Here is a 17,826-nt window from a genome sequence, read left to right on the forward strand (position 1 = left end):
TGAGCCTGTTGGGCAGATTAAACTATATCAGCCGGTTCATTGCTCAATCGACTTCCACATGTGAGCCCATATTCAAGTTATTGAAGAAAGATGTCGTAGTCAAGTGGACGGATGAGTGTCAAGAAGCTTTCGATAAGATCAAAGAATATCTGTCAAATCCGCCAGTCTTGGTCCCACCAGAGCCAGGGAGGCCTCTTTTCTTGTATCTGACAATCTTAGAAAATTCTTTCGGTTGTGCAAGAAGTTCACCAGTTATGAAGTTAAATATACTCTGTTGGAAAGGACCTGCTGTGCTTTGACTTGGGTTGCTCAGAAGCTAAGACATTATCTTCAAGCTCACACCACCTACCTCATAACCAGGTTGGATCCTTTGAAATACATATTTCAGAAACCGATGCCCACGGGGAGATTAACGAAATGGCGGATTCTGCTCACTAAATTTGACATAGTCTATGTCACTCGCACGGCGATGAAAGCCCAGGCGTTGGCGGACCATTTGGCTGAAAATTTGGTTGACGAGGAATACCAACCGTTGAGCACTTACTTTCCCAGATGAAGAGGTAAATTCAATAGAAGCAATCTCTGAAGATACCAATGCTTGGAAAATGTTCTTTTATGGGGCAGTAAACGCCAAAGGTGTAGGAATTTGGGCAATCCTGATCTCACCCACCGGTTAACACTACCCGGCCACCGCTAGGCTCCAGTTTTTCTGCACAAACAATACCGCTGAGTATGAGCCTGCATCATGGGTATGAATGTGGCAATTGACTAAGACGTTGAAGAGTTATTGATTGTGCGGAATTCAGATTTGATTATCCGGCAAGCCCAAGGAGAATGGGAAACCCGAGATGGTAAGCTTATTCCCTATCGCCAACATGTGGAAGATCTTGGCAAGCGATTCAAATCAATAGAGTTCAGGTACATCCCTCGGTGTCACAATGAACTAGCTGATGCACTCGCCACTCTGGCCTCGATGCTGCCTTACCCAAGCAATGCCCACATTGATCCCTTGGAGATCCAAATCAAAGAAAGGCATGGTTACTGTAATACGGTTGAGGCAGAACCAATCACCCATCCATGGTACCATGACATCAAAAGGTTTTTGAAAACACAGGAATATCCCGAGCAAGCCACTGGAGATCAAAAGAGAACCATTAGACGGCATGCAAGTGGTTTCTTCTTAAGTTGTGATGTTTAGTATAAGAAGACCCCGGATCTCAATTTATTAAGATGTGTTGGTATCGAGGAGGCTGGAAGGATCATGCACGAAGTACACGCAGGAGTGTGCGGACCTCACATGAATGGGTATGTTTTGGCAAAGAAAATCCTTCGAGCAGGGTATTACTGGATAACCATGGAAAAGGACTGCTTCAGCTTTGTCCGAAAGTGCCATCAGTGTCAGGTGCACGGTGATTTGATTCATGCGCCTCCAACATAACTGCATCCTATTTCAGCACCTTGGCCATTCGTTGCTTGGGGCATGGACGTCATTGGGCCGTTCGAGCCAAAAGCTTCAAATGGACATAGGTTCATACTGGTTGCCATTGACTACTTCACGAAATGGGTTGAAGCCATCCCTCTCAAGTCAGTCACCAAGAAAGCGGTGGTAGATTTTGTGCACTCTAATCTTATCTGCCGTTTTGGCATTCCTGCAACTATCATCATAGACAATGCTGCCAACCTGAATAGTCGTTTGATGGAAGAGGTATGCGAACCATTCAAAATAACGCATAGAAACTCTACTCCTTATCGGCCCAAAGCCAATGGTGCCGTTGAAGCAGCAAACAAGAACATCAAAAAGATTTTGAGAAAGATGATTCACAGCTCCAGCAATGGCACGAAAAGTTGCCTTTTGCATTACTGGGATATCACACCACAGTGCGCACATCGGTAGGAGCTACCCATACCTTTTGGTCTATGGAACCGAGGCTGTTATACCCGCAGAGGTAGAAATCCTTTCTCTCCGGATCATCGTTGAAGCAGAAATCGAGGATAGTGAATGGGTCAAGACTCGTCTGGAACAGTTGTCTTTAATTGATGAAAAACGGATGGCCGCGGTCTATCACGGGCAGTTGTACCAATAAAGAATGGCCCGCGCTTATAACAAGAAAGTACGACCCAGGAATTTTGAAGTGGGACAACTTGTGTTGAGGCGCATTCTTCCACATCATCAGGAAGCAAAAGGAAAATTTGCTCCTAATTTGAAAGGTCCATACATCATCAGAAAGATATTGCCGAGAGGAGCATTGTATCTGGGAGACATCGAAGGAAACGATCCGAAGGCGCTGTGAATGCAGACGCAGTAAAAAGGTACTATGTCTAGGTTTGCTGCGGTGATAACTTTTGTGCAATTGAGATGACGAAGGCTTTCCTTCTCGCTACCCAAACACTATTAACCCTTTGCGAACCCATTTGAGCCGGTTACTCTTCTTTGATTGCCCTCTTTGGAACCCGAAAGTACTATTGAAAAAAAAAAGACAAAAAAAAAGAAAAAAACAAAAGAAAGAAAAAAAAGAGAAAAGAAAAGAAAAATGAAAAAAAAAAGAAGAAAAACAAAACAAAACAAAAACAAAAAACAACCAAAAATAAATATTTTCCTAAACTACGTCTGACTTGATTCCGAAAGGATACGTAGGCAGCCTCTCTCTAGGGTTCAGTCACACCAAAACAAAAATCCAAAGTCCCCCAAAAAGTGAAACTGGGGCATGATATAATAGCTCGGCCATGAGCCCACCAAAACGGTTCCGAAGTTGTAATTCCATCCAAGATTCTTTTTACCCAAAAACCTTGTCCAAGTCCTTCTGATCAATTGGCAAAGGCGTGGGAATTGAAAACATCATTGTTGGAATCTGATGCAGTCAAATTGAGAGAAATAAAATGAGAGAGTCTTATCGGTGAAAACCTATGGGTACCATAAGGCGACGGTGAGTAGAGAAATTGAAAATGAGAGAGTCCGCTTAGTGAAAACTCGTAAAGAGCACTATCGGGCGACGGTGAGAAGAGAAATGAGAGAGGTCGATTAGTGAAAACCCGCAAAGGGAACCGTCGGCCGAACAGAAGACATCTCCCACCATTGAAAGAGTCCTGACAAGATTCCCTGGATCTGAAACACGTGTCAATGAGTTTATGAGAAGTTTGGAAAGTTTGTGCGGGTCGGGCATCCAGTCCAAGAAGCATGTCATGTCTATTTGAAGCCTGCGTGCACCCCAGATAAGTCCTTCTTTTCTCCCCGAAAGGGACGCTTCTCTTTAAATTCATCTTGTTGCCTTTTTTTCCCCTTTCGGTCTAACTCCGTTCCCGAAACTAATACAAAGAAAAGGTGGCAGGACTGGTTTTATTAGGCTCTCCTTACAAAAGCTAAAGAAAAATACCCACCCTCAGCAGGTGCATCAAGCCAATCCCGACTAGCCATGATGGCGGATGCTTTAAAATCAAAGTTTATTGAAAGAGACAAAGAAAGTCGAGGACAAAGGTCTTACAGGCAGAATAAAGCGAAAGAGTCGAGGCCCCACACGGGCGAGTCGTCATGAAATCCCGAAAGTTGAGCCTTTCGGTTTAAGAAGAGATTCATCTTCAAAACCAGCAAGCAGCAGAGTTTCTCAATAGAAGCTGGGCCAAAGTCAAGCAATTGAGACGATCAAGGCCACAAAACCAACCACCGTTTCAAACTAACAAATTGTTCTTTGTTTGAAAATTTGAAACAGGTGTAATCCAAAGCAACCATGCAAGAAGCAGGTGTAATCAAAAGAAAATGCGCAAGAGCTAGAAGCAGCCTCGCAACAATAATCAACTCGAAGGGAAGTTTCCTCAAAACCTCTTTCCTGCATCTTTACTAAAAAAGAAAAAAAAAACCAAAATCATGGTAGCATAGGGCCCCTTTTCCTAGATATCCCGGCATAACCCGCGGACCGCCCTGGCATAACTCAAGGACCTTTTTCTTTTATCCCGGCATAACCCGTGGACCTCCCTGGCATAACCCAGGGACCTTTTTCTCTTATCCCGGCATAACCCGTGGACCTCCCTGGCATAACCCAAGGACCTTTTTCTTTTATCCCGGCATAACCCGCGGATCCCCCTGGCATAACCCAAGGACCTCTTTTATCCCAGCATAACCCGCGGACCTCCCTGACATAACCCAAGGAGCCTTTTTTTTTTTATCCTGGCATAACCCGTGGACCTCCCCGGCATAACCCGGGGACCTTTTTCTTTTCCGGCATAACCCGGTCATTCTCCAGTATAACCTGGTAACCCCCCTAGTTTAAGGCTTCATTCCCAAGGATACACAATCCTGATTTTATTGCTTAGATATGTGTCACAAATAACTCACGAAATTTTCCTAGTGAAAACTGGGGCAAAAAAAATTTCGTTCGTTTGTTTGTTTTGGTGTCTGAGCAGGTTTGACCTCGAGGCATAGGATCCGAGGTAGCTGAAAGAATGAGTCTCCATCCAGAATAAAGAAAGGAAGAAAAGAACAAAAAGAAGTGAATTCAAAATGCTGAAGCGGACAAAGATGCAGACTGCTCAAAACGTGACTAAAGTCACAAGCTCCGCCTGTCCCGCTTTGATCCCATGCTGAAGAAAGAACCAGCACCTACAACTTGCGAGCATCAAGATTCAGATCGGGGTCCACAACAAAACCAGCTAAGACTCAAGATCAAGTTTCAAAAGATTTATAGATAGGAATCTTGTAACTCATAGTTGATAGGCATAGCTAGCTTAGCTTTGATTTTCCTTTTGGTGTAATAAGGAGGTCAGCAAGCAGTAGCAGCAGCAACAACAGTGAAATCACAGCTCCTGGTAGTCCCAGCTACCAAAACTTCCAAAACTACACTGACCTGATTCCTTTATAGCCAAGGATATGTAGGCAACCTCTAAAGCAAGGTTCGGTCAGACGTTTTTCAAAATGCTTCTCATGGAGTGCCACGCAGGCAAAAATCCCTCATGATTGCTCATTTATCTTTGCCCGAAAACCCTTCGTGTCTCCAAGCAAAGAGGGGCAATTGTGAGCACGTGATTTTTGCCTCGCTTAAATTACTCCTATAGAATTCTTAAAATTAGGATTTTTCTTTATTTGTTTGATTTTTTAGGATTAATTACATAATTCTTGTGATTGTTTGCATTTTGTGTGCATTTTAATTGATATAATTCATAAAAAATACAAAAATAGCACATTTGCATTTAGGATCCCATTTTTATATTTTAGTTCTACTAGTTAATTAACATTACAAGAAATGGAAGAAAATAACAAAAAATAGTCCTCTTTGCATTTTACTTTTAATTTTTAATTTTTTCCTTAGTTTTCTTTTAAAATTAGGATTTAGTTAATTTTTGAAAAATTAATTTTAGAGTTAAATCAGGTTTGTTTTTAACAAAATAAAAAAAAAGAAGAAAAGAGAAAAAGAATGAAAATAAATAAAAAGAGAGAAGGAAATAGGCTGGCCTGCATTGGGCCAATATTCAAATCAATTGGCCAGCCCACTTGTAATTAACCGTGATACCCGTCCAACCATTGAAACAAGCCCAAACCCCAGCCCAAAATCACCCTGATCCGGTCCAGCCCTTTAAACAACAAAAGGACACCATTTCATTGCCTTCTAATCACGACCGTTGGATCTCATCAATCCAACGGTCCGGAACTAACGAGGTTTGGAGTATTTATATGTCCAAACAGCCCCCTACCACCCCCCAAATCATCGTCTCTAACACCCCTAATACATACCACCGTCCCCCACCGTCCGCCGCCGGCCGAAAATCGCCTCCGCCGGCGGCAAGTCTCCAAATGCTCCCAAAAATACACCACAGCACCCCCTCCTCATCCTCTTTCCAAATCCGACCTCCATTTTTCTCAAATCCCCACCAATCCCTTCGAATCTACAAAATCCTAACGCCGCCTCCGCCGTACACGGCGGCGCCACCTCCCAACCTCACCAAATTCACACCCCTTGACCACCATGACCTTCTCATCCCAAATCCACAACCCATAGCATTCGAATCTTCCCCGAGAGGTTCGAATTTCAGATCGAAAAATCAATCCAGAACCCTAATTTTGCAAATCGGGGGATTAATGAGTTCTGGGCTATAATATCCCTTAATTATGTATTTTCTCAGGGAAACACATGATTAAGGACGATTATAGTCAATAATTCCAAGAAAACCTGCCAGATTCGAGTTTGAGTCAAATTTGCGAGGTATTTTTCATTTTTTTTCTTCTGTTTTCTTCTCAACTCATGATTCTTATTCATGTTCCTCTGTTTTGTTTCTTTTATCATTTTTAGTTTTTATTTTTCGCGTTTAACTTAGGGTTCTGATTACCATAGTGTAGTTTAAATTTTTGTTCTTATTTTGTTTGATTTCGATTGTATGATCCATGATTGTTGCTGTTGTTATATGACATTAATTTGACTTTAGTTTCAATTTCATTTGTTTGCTATTAATTGTTAGTTCACTGTTTATTTTTAGCCTTAGGAGATAGTATTAATTAGAGTTAAATTCCAGTTTTGATTAGTTCAATTTTTAGGACTTGTTTGGATATAGCTGAATACTCCAGCATTGGTTTGTTTAACCATTGTCAATTTTTTGACCAAGTCTAAGGGGGCTGGGGTTAGTTAACATAGGTTAGTAATTTCAGAACCAATGTAGGGGTAGTATAGGTAGTTCAATGAAAGAATCTTGCAGTAACTGAATTGGAACCCCCTAGAACCTTCTAGATGGGGGTTCTAATTTGAAATTTAGGAACTTGGTAGTATAACTTGACCAACAAGGCATGAATTAAGGGACCAAGTAGTTAAAAACTGAAAATAAATGAGGGACTAAAATGTAAAACGAAAATCTGAGAGTTGCCCTAGTTTTGGTCTATAAAAGGGCAGTACCCCTGCCTTGCAATACAAGTTTTAGAAGTTGGAGAGATCTGAAAAATTCAAAAAAAAAAGTTTCAGAGGGCTACAGATCTGAATTTCACAATTTTAGAAGTTTTAGAGAGCTAGAAGTCTGAAAATTCAAAAGTTCTTAGATCCAGAGATCTGAAATTCCAAATTCAAATATAAAAAAACAAAAAAATCTTAAAAAAATTTGAAAGTTGAGAGGTAATACTAAAAATCAACAAAATTCTGCAGAATCTGAAGGTTTTTGAGCATTTAGAGCTTAGATCCTAGATTTCCGAGCATTGAAAGGTCTGAAATTTCAGTAGTGAAGTTTTCAGAGGTCCTGAGAGTTATATCAAGTTCAAATTGGGTCATTCAAGCTTTATTTTCGGATGTTTACTGTTGCTGTTCATTCAAAACTATCTCCTGGCTGTTTTGATACCACTTCCTGGGCTAGATATTGATCTCAACTTGTTGTTGACTGCTGTTTATTCTGCTGTTGCTTGGCTGATTTTCGACCTTCTCACTTTGTTCTAATTTCCAGGTACATTTTTAGCCTCAAGTAATATGTACAGTTTGGATCAGCATATGTGACTGAATTGGAAGATGAATGATGAATCAATATCTGCTTTTCACATGAATTTTATATTGTTATTTAGCTTAGATGCTTAGCTTAATAGTGTTATTTGGACAATTACCTATTTTGTATTAATAGGACTGTTTGGACTGTACTGGACTGCTGGACTTTTATAGAATTATATGCGTGTCTGTTAATGGTACTAGATTTAGTGCACTTAGTTGTGTTCTCATGAAACTTAAAGTTTAGAACATGATATTGGTTTGGTAGTGTCAGTTTTAGCTTTAATTATAGTATTAGAGTACGTTATCATGATTTGAATCTAAAAGCAATAGGTATACTCACCACGATAAGAATTGAATCATCTCCTGTAGCTTTAAAAGGACTGGCTGTGTTAATTTGTTCAAAAGTGAAATTCAAAGAGTCAAATTCAATATCAGTATTTACAATGTACTTCATGTTAGCTTAAGGATTCATGAACCGCTTGAAATTGCTATCAAAAGTCCAGATTAAGTATGTTAGTTCATCAATATATCCATGAGTTAATTGATGAGTGTCAGATTCGAATTCGATTGGCCTGGGTTAATACATCTTCGATTTGAATAAGTTTGGGCCTTTCCTTTGTGTAAAAATCATTAGGTCCAATTGATTTTGAAATCAGTACTTTGGAGATTCAATAAAATCAGCATTAGGTTTGGGCTCATTCGTGAGCCCATCATGATAGTTTGTCATTTAAATGAGATTGGGCTTAATTACATGCTAACAAGCCCAGATATTGTTAGTCTATTGAACTAGCACATTTGCTGAGTTGTGGACTATTAGGGACTGCTTCAAATTGGGGCTATGGACCAGCGCTGGACAACCCTTTCTATAAAAGTTGATAAAATTTTTCTCATTTTTGGGCCAGTTTTCGAAGCCCAGTGTACTGAAGATTTGAGTCCATATTCAAGGTTATTAGTTTAATTTCATAACACCAGTTTGGGCCTTTCAAGTTAAGTAGCAAATTCAAATTATGCGGTCTTCGATCATGGAGATCCTCTTGTTTGAATTCGGACTTGATCTTGAAGCCCGAGCCTATTTGAATGCTCTTAATAATAATTAATTCATAATGTTATTTAATTAGGCCTTTTAGAGACAATCCTTAATAGAGAATAATAATTCCTTTTAGGATGGCCTTTAAAATAAATTGATGTGCGCCGCGCCAAACAAAATTCACAAATTGCGTGGCCCTCAATAATCATCTTTTAAAAATCCTTAGAACTCGGGACGTGCCATTTAGCGAATTTTCATGGCCTCCCGCAAAATTAATAACGCGTTAGTCACTTTAGGCGCGTTCTTTAATAATTTTACCTTCCTAAATTCGGGTGTGCATTTCATGTGACCCAAATCCAAATCCCAAAACGTTGAATAAAATATGTCGCGGATCCGGGTGCATTTCATGTGACGTGATCCAAAAACACGTTTTAAATGACGTTCAACCTTCCTTAAAAATCAAATAAAAGCGGTAAGTAATTTTAAATTGCACTATAGGACGAACATGTTTTAAAATCAGATATTAGGCCATTTATAATAGTTTAAGCGACCGTGCTAGAACCACGGGATCTGGGGGTGCCTAACACCTTCCCTCGGGTCAACGGAATTCCTTAGTCAGAATTTCTGGTTCGCAGACTTCATTTGGAAAGTCGAAAATTTCCTCGATTTGGGATTCAAGATAAACCGGTGATTTGGGACACCAAAAGCCAAACCTATCCCAAGTGGCGACTCTGATTAAATAAATAATCCCATTTCGAATAATGTCACTTAAGTTGGAAAAACTCCCTTATACGCTATCCTCAGGGGTAGGTGTGTAAAAAGGAGGTGTGACAGTTATTAGCACGACAACCGTGAAAAAAGAAGATTAAATGGAATTCATATTTGGAGGTGCAAGTTTTATTAGTGTATGATAAATCTTCCTAGATACTCCCTCCGGTCCAAAATAAGTAATTTTTTGGCCTTTTACTTGTGGTCCAAAATAAGTAATTTTTCCAGATTTCAAGAATGAATTGATTATTTTTTTCCTACATTGTCCTTGGAGTAAATAGTGTTGGAATATGCGGAGCAGTGTTTATGTGAGATAGTAAAGGTTAATATGGTCAATTCCATTGCTAATTAATGCTAAAAGGTGGATTTCTTAATCTGTGTGAAAACATCCAAAAAATCACTTATTTTGGACCGGAGGGAGTAGTATTTTCTGCTATATTTGTTCTATTTATGGTGTTTGATACAATTTTTACTATTACAATTTCTATGATTTGAAGGGTGTTCTTGCTGTTGTTGGTTAAATATTTCCAAAAATTCGTTTTTTGGTCAAACTAAATTATATTCAACCAAGTAAGCAATAGACACAAACTACCCCCCCCCCCCCCCCCCACACCCAACACAATTTTCATTAAATTTAACAATTAGAGTTTGTTAAATGTTTAACATGACCAAAAGTACTCAATTTTGAAAAATATAAAAGGACCAGAACTGCTCAAGACTATATTTAAAGGACTATTTAAAACCTACATTAAACATAAGAGACCATTTTGTCATTTTCTATCATAAATGTCTATACCTTTGCTCTCTTCCAAAAGACCGACAAAATTTGATGTACAAAGACGGATGCAATTAATTTTTGGTGTAAATATTTCAAACATTGATTTCTTAAACTTTAAGGAAAATTTATATATTTAAAAAAGAATTCATTACTTTGACAAAACATAAAAAAATTCTCTCTTTCGATACAGAAATAGTGCCAGAGTAAATGGGATTAGTGACTATTAAAAATTGCTCCAAGTGATAATTCTAGAACTTAATTATAACGTATAGCTAAAGAAATAAATAACCAACTAAAAGTCGGACAAAATCACATGATACTTTTTACGATTGTTTCTTGGTGGAAATTTAATTATCTGTCTCGGAAAAAAGAGACACTTAATAATCTATACTAGACTTTTATTGGTGTCATTACATTACGACATTTAAAATTTTAAATATGTGGTGTGACAATCAATTAAAAATGCAAATTTGTACGTACAACAGGAAATGTAGGAGGACAAACTACATCATTATGTGATGGAAATAATTGTCTTTTTCATCAAAAAAATACTTAAAGGAGATTTGGTGGTGTATAATTCCAAGATTTAGCGGGTTGCTTACCACAAAAGATGTTGGCTGTATTTATGTCTATAGGTCCACATTATTTCCCTTAGCAGCCTACTTTTTCTATAGTATTTACATGTGACAAATGCATTTGACCATAATGTTACTGAAAAATAAGAGAAGTCCTCAAGATTAAGCTATTTAAAAATGAAAAAAATCCTTTCGGGCCGGCCAAGTTGGTTTGGAGGGCGGTCATCCATACAGAGTTTTATCCAGTGATCACAGAGTGCTCACTCGAAAGGGCAGAGGCTGTGACAAAGATTGTAGTGACTGCGGATTTTCATGGGGTTCCAAAAAAAAAAATATAAAGAGGGAGAACATTGAATTAAATAAATACAATCTTTACTCTTTTACATGTATTGATGGGGTTGTGAATAAAAAATATAAGATACAGAAGAACTTCAAAAGAGTCATAATCAAATAATGGTTGATTGAGCGCTAAGAAAGGAAAAAAGAGTATAGAGCTTTTGGCCTTCATCATTTGCTTCAACTAATTGAAACGTGGTTTCTTATTGGCAACATTCATGTCAAACACTTATCCAATACTTAGCTTTTGAAATGTCAAACCGCAGCTTTTAACTCCATTAAAAATTCGAGGAAGGTTGAAAGTGATCTGGACTAATATCAAAATTTATAGTAAAATTGAGTTTAAAATTTTTTATGTGTGTATCTCACATAAAGGTATATATAGATACATATATATATATATGATACACTTATTTTTTCATGTTCATCTTCTACTTCGAATTTCAACTCAAACCACCTCAAAACTTCACCAAATCATCCCAAAACGGAAATTTAAACTCCTTAAGAAGTACCCAATCAACACTCACTCAAAAGAAAGCAAAATAATTGATATTTTTTTTGGCTACAAATAGCTAATTGGCTAGGTTGGTGGCATTTGGCTAATATTGGTAATATCTTATGACTAATTTTTGTACTAAATATTGCTTATGAGCTGAGATAGGGCGAAGTGCAGCAATAGCCACTTTTAAGACCGCTATTTAAAATAAATCCACAGTTTACAATATATTTAAAGATTAGCCAATTCACCTAAATTTAAGGACTGAGTGTCCTGAATTTTTGAGCTGCTAATTTGAAATTCAGGGCTAAGTGTCCTGAATTTCTGAACCACTACTATAAAATTCAGCACATAAGATTCGAACTTCAGGACACAATTCTCGAACTTTAGGATACGATGTCCAAAATTCAGGACATAAGATTCGATCTTCAGGACACAATGTCCTGAAGTTTGAATTTTGAAGTTTAAAATCTAGGACGTCATGTCCTGAAATTTGAGCGAAATTGACTAATCCTTAAATACATTAAAAATTATGGATATATTTTAAACAACATGCTTAAAAGTGGCTACCTCATGTCATTTCCACGCTGAGATAACCGGTAGTTTCTCAAAAGATTACTATGGCCAGACGTTCATCGCCTTGGGCTCGTGCCAATGGATTTATAAGGTTAAAATATCATGGTATAGCCAGTTTTCACACTGGTCAATGAAAAATAGCCAGCGTTTATCAAGTCAATGAAAAATAGCCACTATTTTGCTGCAACAGGGACCGGTCCAGTATAATATACGGGAGTTCTGGTGCATTTGTGTACGAACTCCAGAATATTATGCTGGACCGGTATACTTTGCTAACTCCTGTAAAATTTGCGGGAGACTGGAGCACCAGTGCTCCAAGCTCCAGTATATTATATTGGACAATTATACTTGCTGGAACTCCCGTAAAATTTGCGGGAGTTCAAGCATAGTTATGCTTGAACTCCCGTAAAATTTGCAGGAGTTCCAGCATAGTTATCCTGGAACTCCCGTAAAAATTTACGGGAGTTCAAGCATACTTATGCTGGAACTCCCGTAAAAGTTGCGGGCGTATCTTTCCGAATTTTGAATAGTGTTTTCGCTCAGATTTAAAGTGGCTAAATTTCGATGACTTTTAAAACTTGGCTATTTTTCAACGACCAGTGGTAAATGTGGCTATTTTTGAATTTCTCCCATTTATAAGGCTGGACTCAATTCTTTCGGCCCAAAATTATAAAGGCCGAAATACCCAACAAAATCAACCAATCAGAATCCATTACGTGTCCCGTTCAAATACCACAACCGTTAACGGTTTCATATTTCCCTCCATTAACTCTCAGCTGTACGAAAACCCAAAACACGAAGCTCACCAATTGTTCACACAAATCACTGAAAACCCTTTAACCTACGCACTCCGGCGCACGTAGCACAGTTGGTGTTTGTCCGTGTTTCTCCCATGGCATCTCCGATCCCAGCCGTTCAGTCGGGTCGGATCCGGGTTCTGAAGCAAGGGTCAGGACCGTTGGTTGGACCGGTAGTGTACTGGATGTTCAGAGATCAACGGATAAGAGATAACTGGGCGTTAATTCACGCCGTTGATGAGGCTAACAAAGCAAATGTACCAGTAGCTATTGCTTTCAATTTGTTCGATCAGTTCTTAGGTGCAAAAGCTAGACAGTTAGGGTTTATGCTCAGAGGCCTTCAAAAACTTCATAGGAACCTCGAAAATACTCTTCAAATTCCCTTTTTTCTATTTCAGGTAAAAGATTTGTTATTCTTTTAAATATATTTTCATATTTAGGTATACTTATTATTTATCTTGTGCGTGTTTACAGCTTAAACTCTTCTTTATTAGCATGTTTTAGTTAATCAGCAGATGAAATTGTCACTAACACCTATATAGTGTAAAACATGTTTTTAAAAAAATATTAACTTAATTATCCGTAAAGCAGAAATGTATCTAATAGATGTTCGTTTCACTTGTTTATTTTGAACGGCATGGATAAATTGAGATTTAGATCATTTCCAGTTTTAGAGAACTCCTTTGAGTTTTAGCATTAGAATGAAATGAGCACGAATACAGCAGAATGGATATTGAAGATTCGTAGAGCTGACTCCAACTAGTTTGAGATTGAGAGTAGTTGATCCATTAATTGATTAGTTATGATCAAACATCATGTTGTGTTTCATTATCTTTTCCGCTGCTCCATTGCATATATGCATATGCTTCTAGACTTTAATTGGCCCATGATTTTGTACTGAAACGTGGAAGATAACCATTATATTGATATTTATTATGGTACATTTTCCGTATATTCTTTTGTCCTAACTTATTAGAAATCCCTCTTAAGCTCATTATGCAATGGCTTGTCTCAAACAGGGAGAAGCTGTCGACACAATTCCCAATTTTCTGAAAGAATGTGGAGCTTCTCTTTTAGTAACAGATTTCTCACCTTTGAGGGATGTGCGGAGTTGGAAGGAAAAAATTTGTGAGAGAGTGAGTGAATCGGTAACAATACACGAGGTTGATGCGCACAATGTTGTTCCTGTTTGGGTGGCATCGAATAAATTGGAATACAGTGCTAAAACCATACGGGGTAAAATAAATAAGCTGCTTCCTGAGTATCTAATCGAATTACCTGCAATAGGGCCTCCCAAGATAAAGTGGTCATCTCCAAACCCTCCAATAGATTGGCCAAAATTAATTGCCGATGTTGTAAGGTCAGATATTCTCTCTGGTCTAACAATGTAGTTAACTTTTATTTTGGCCTACAAATGCTATAAATTGTCCAGTTCACCAGGAAAGGAGCAGAAGTTCCTGAACTTGAATGGTGTGAACCAGGTGAAGATGCTGCATTGGAAGTACTTATGGGAAGTAAAAATGGGTTCTTGACAGCTAGGTTGAAAAATTATTCAACAGAGCGGAACAACCCTCTGAAACCCCAAGCACTTTCTGGTCTCTCTCCTTATTTGCACTTTGGGCAGATATCAGCACAGCGATGTGCTTTAGAAGCAAGCAAAGTTCGAAAACTTTATACCCAGGTTGTGGAATCATATCCATCTATCTATGTTTGTGCTATAATTTTTCTTACTATGAAATCCTTTCTTCAGTCTATTGAATTAGTCGATAAATTACTTGCCTCCTGTTGCGTTATATTTTGTTCCATGACGGAATAGTGGGGGTAAAGGAGAGAAAATTGGGTGTTTTGCTTCACATAGGTGAAGTGTTGATGATTTTTTCCCCATTTCTTTGGTATGGTTTGACAGAAACCTAAGGTGGCATTGTTCCTCCCTTTGTTCCAGTTTTGGGGGAGTTGTGGAGGGATATTCCTTCTCTCCACTTCATCTCAAAATTAAAGTGGCATTGTCCTCGCTTTGTTCCTGTTTTGGGGGGATTTGTGGAGGGATACTACTGCTATCCACATCATCTCAAAATTAAATAAAGTGGTATTGTTCCCTCCCTTCATTCCAGTATTGGAGGGAGTTGTGGAAGGGTACTCCTTCTCTCCACTTCATCTCATCTTTTACTTTCTTATCAAATGCTGCAAATGAACTTCCGGTCCACATTTACTTCCACTCCTCCATTTCATCCTCTTTACACCACAACCAAACATGGCTTTTGTTACAGTTGGCTCATTGACTGTAAGATAAGCTCTGCCGTTGTGCAGTGCGAGTATTTCAAACATATTTGGAACTTTTAGTAGTTGCTCTCATTTTTATTAAGTTTCATATTGCCTCAAGATCGACTATCCATTATCAGTGGCCTGATGTGAAGCTTATTTGATCAATTATTGCTTATGAAGGAAGTTGACGCATTTCTGGAGGAATTGATTGTGCGCAGAGAGCTTGCTGATAACTTCTGCTACTACCAGCCTCGATATGATTCATTACTGGGTGCATGGGAATGGGCACGTAAAACCTTGATGGAACATGCATCTGATAAGCGTGAACATATATACACGTGAGTAAAATGCTTTCTTTTGCTTTTTCAGTAGATAGAGTAAGCAAGAAAAAGAAGAAGCTTCTTAACTATATGTTCTTCGAATCTTAAATTGATAAGAGTTAGTTTGAAGATGAAACAAAATGCTTGTTGTAAGATGCTAGTAACTACTTTTGCGTGGTATTGAAGTTGGAAGTGAATATGGTCTTTTGCAGGCGAGAGCAATTGGAGGAGGCACAAACTGCAGATCCTGTAAATTACCTTTTCATTTTAAATTTTACATTAACAAGCAGTGCCAAAAGAGTGATAATATTATGTAGTGAGGAAAGAGTTATCGATCTGATTTGAAAATCTTGGCATATCACTGCTATTTCATCTGTTGCATTTAGGATTCTAGCAGGATCCTCCTCGCATCTTGCAGTGACATGGCCTTTTTTCCAGTTGCTATGCATTCTAATATGTTTTCCAACTTGTTAGTTGATTAGTTGTTCTTTTTGGGTTTCAGCTTTGGAATGCTTCTCAATTAGAGATGGTTCATTATGGAAAGATGCATGGTTTTATGAGGCAAGTGATGCTGCTGGGCATTTATGTCTTGATCCTGCTAGTTGAATTCATGACAAGTTATTCCACCCTGATATGTTATCTGGTCTTCTACTTCACTTAATTATGCTTGTTTCTTGTATTGTATCTGTTTGGTTTTCAAGGCTCTTTAGAACATGCTTAGGAAGTATAGTATTATTCCATATGAATTTATATGGAAGAGAACCTTGTCTGGCTTAACTAGATTTCTAATGTGATAGAAGTAGCACATGTTAGTTATTCCTTTCAGAAACTGATCTTATCAGCCAAAAAAAAGGAGATGTAGGTTTCTGGTTGAAAATTAAAAAGGAAGTGAAATGAAAAGGTAAGTTGATGAATAGATCTTATCAGCTAAGATAGCAGGGGTTTCCATTTCTTGGTGCTTCTCACTTCTCTAGCTAACATGAATAAGGATCAAAGCTGTCGCATAATGGTATAGAACAAGTCAGCTTTTAGTAGCTTCTTGTTTTCATGCAGTTAAATGTTTTATGGCTACCCTCTCTTTGATTCACCAAGAATTTGGGATCTTCTGCTAATTTTCTGTTCTGTGATTCTACTCTCTGCTCTTCTTCTCAGTAACATTCCTTCATTCTATGATTTTACCATCTGCTCTTTTTCTCAATAACTTTCTTCTTTAATCAAGAGATACTGCTTAAATTCTCGTTTGTTCAACTTCTTTGACCAAAACCAGAAAAGGGAAAAAGACTGAACAAAGTTATTGCTTTTTGCTAAGTTCCAGATTGCGAATTTTTTTGCAGGATGTATTGGGCTAAAAAGATACTCGAATGGACAAGTGGACCAGAAGAAGCTCTGGCTATCACTATATATTTGAATGACAAGGTAATTTGCCAACAGGATTGCTTTTGGAGATGCATCAGAGTTCTGAGCTAAATCTGCTTTCTTTTTTGCAGTACCATATAGATGGAAGGGATCCTAGTGGTTATGTCGGATGCATGTGGTCAATATGTGGCTTACACGACCAGGTTCTTAGTGCATCATGCTCAATCCCTTCAATGTCGCATTAAACTAATTGAGTTATTTTCTTTATTACCTGTCACGCTCTTATCCAAATAATAACATGTGATTACCTCCTCTAGGAAAATACGTATTTACACTCACAAATCAAGCTTTGCAAAATCTAAATACAAAGTGTTACCAACATTGATAATTACTTATCAACCCAATAATAACGCTCATAGTTAATCGGCACCATCCTAGGAGTGGTGGCCTGGTGGGTCGTCAACTGCTTGTGTGGTTCGGGTATGAGGAGAATAAGTTTGTAACATTAGGGAAACTACTTTGTATCATAATTTGTTTGCTTGCATTAAGTAACTGAACTGAGATTTTTCATGTTTGGCCTTTAGGGTTGGCGAGAGCGTCCCGTATTCGGGAAAATACGGTACATGAACTATGCAGGTTGCAAGAGGAAATTCAATGTGGATGGATATATTTCATACGTTAAAAGACTAGTAGGTGAAAGCAAGAAAAGAAAAGCAGAAGTATTTTTCGACAAGAAGGCCAAGGAACTGCGTAGTTAACATTTCAAGCTCCCCAAACCTGTTAGTTTATGGATATTGTCTACTGATTTGAAGGAGGTATTATATCCCCAAGGGCGAAAACTACATTAAAATCATGGATTGTTTGGCAAAATACAATGTACTTCATTGTACTATTTAACGATGCACTCCATTTTTTTGTTACTTGGAAATGTTTGAGTAGTATGGAATTTTGATGAATATTTACTATTAGCAGTAGCAACTTCTCGACCCCAACTTGTTTGGGACTGAGACGTAGTTATACATGTTATTTACTAGTAGCGACTGCTACACATTTAAGAATTTTTTTGGTTCTTCGAATTAGGAAATCTTCATTT

At 38.2% G+C, this 17,826-nt stretch overlaps 1 protein-coding gene across 1 annotated transcript; it reads left to right on the forward strand.

Annotated features, from left to right (window-relative positions):
• LOC109231199 (deoxyribodipyrimidine photo-lyase) lies at nucleotides 12,758–17,792 on the forward strand. Its single transcript, XM_019396781.1, has 9 exons — nucleotides 12,758–13,193; nucleotides 13,815–14,155; nucleotides 14,236–14,476; nucleotides 15,238–15,395; nucleotides 15,590–15,626; nucleotides 15,880–15,938; nucleotides 16,712–16,793; nucleotides 16,865–16,936; nucleotides 17,318–17,792. Exons 1-9 carry the CDS (start codon nucleotides 12,891–12,893, stop codon nucleotides 17,489–17,491), a joined length of 1,467 nt encoding a protein of 488 aa, XP_019252326.1. The 5' UTR covers nucleotides 12,758–12,890; the 3' UTR covers nucleotides 17,492–17,792.

Source organism: Nicotiana attenuata, chromosome 8, assembly GCF_001879085.1.
Source record: "Nicotiana attenuata strain UT chromosome 8, NIATTr2, whole genome shotgun sequence".
In the NCBI taxonomy this organism is placed as follows: domain Eukaryota; kingdom Viridiplantae; phylum Streptophyta; class Magnoliopsida; order Solanales; family Solanaceae; genus Nicotiana; species Nicotiana attenuata.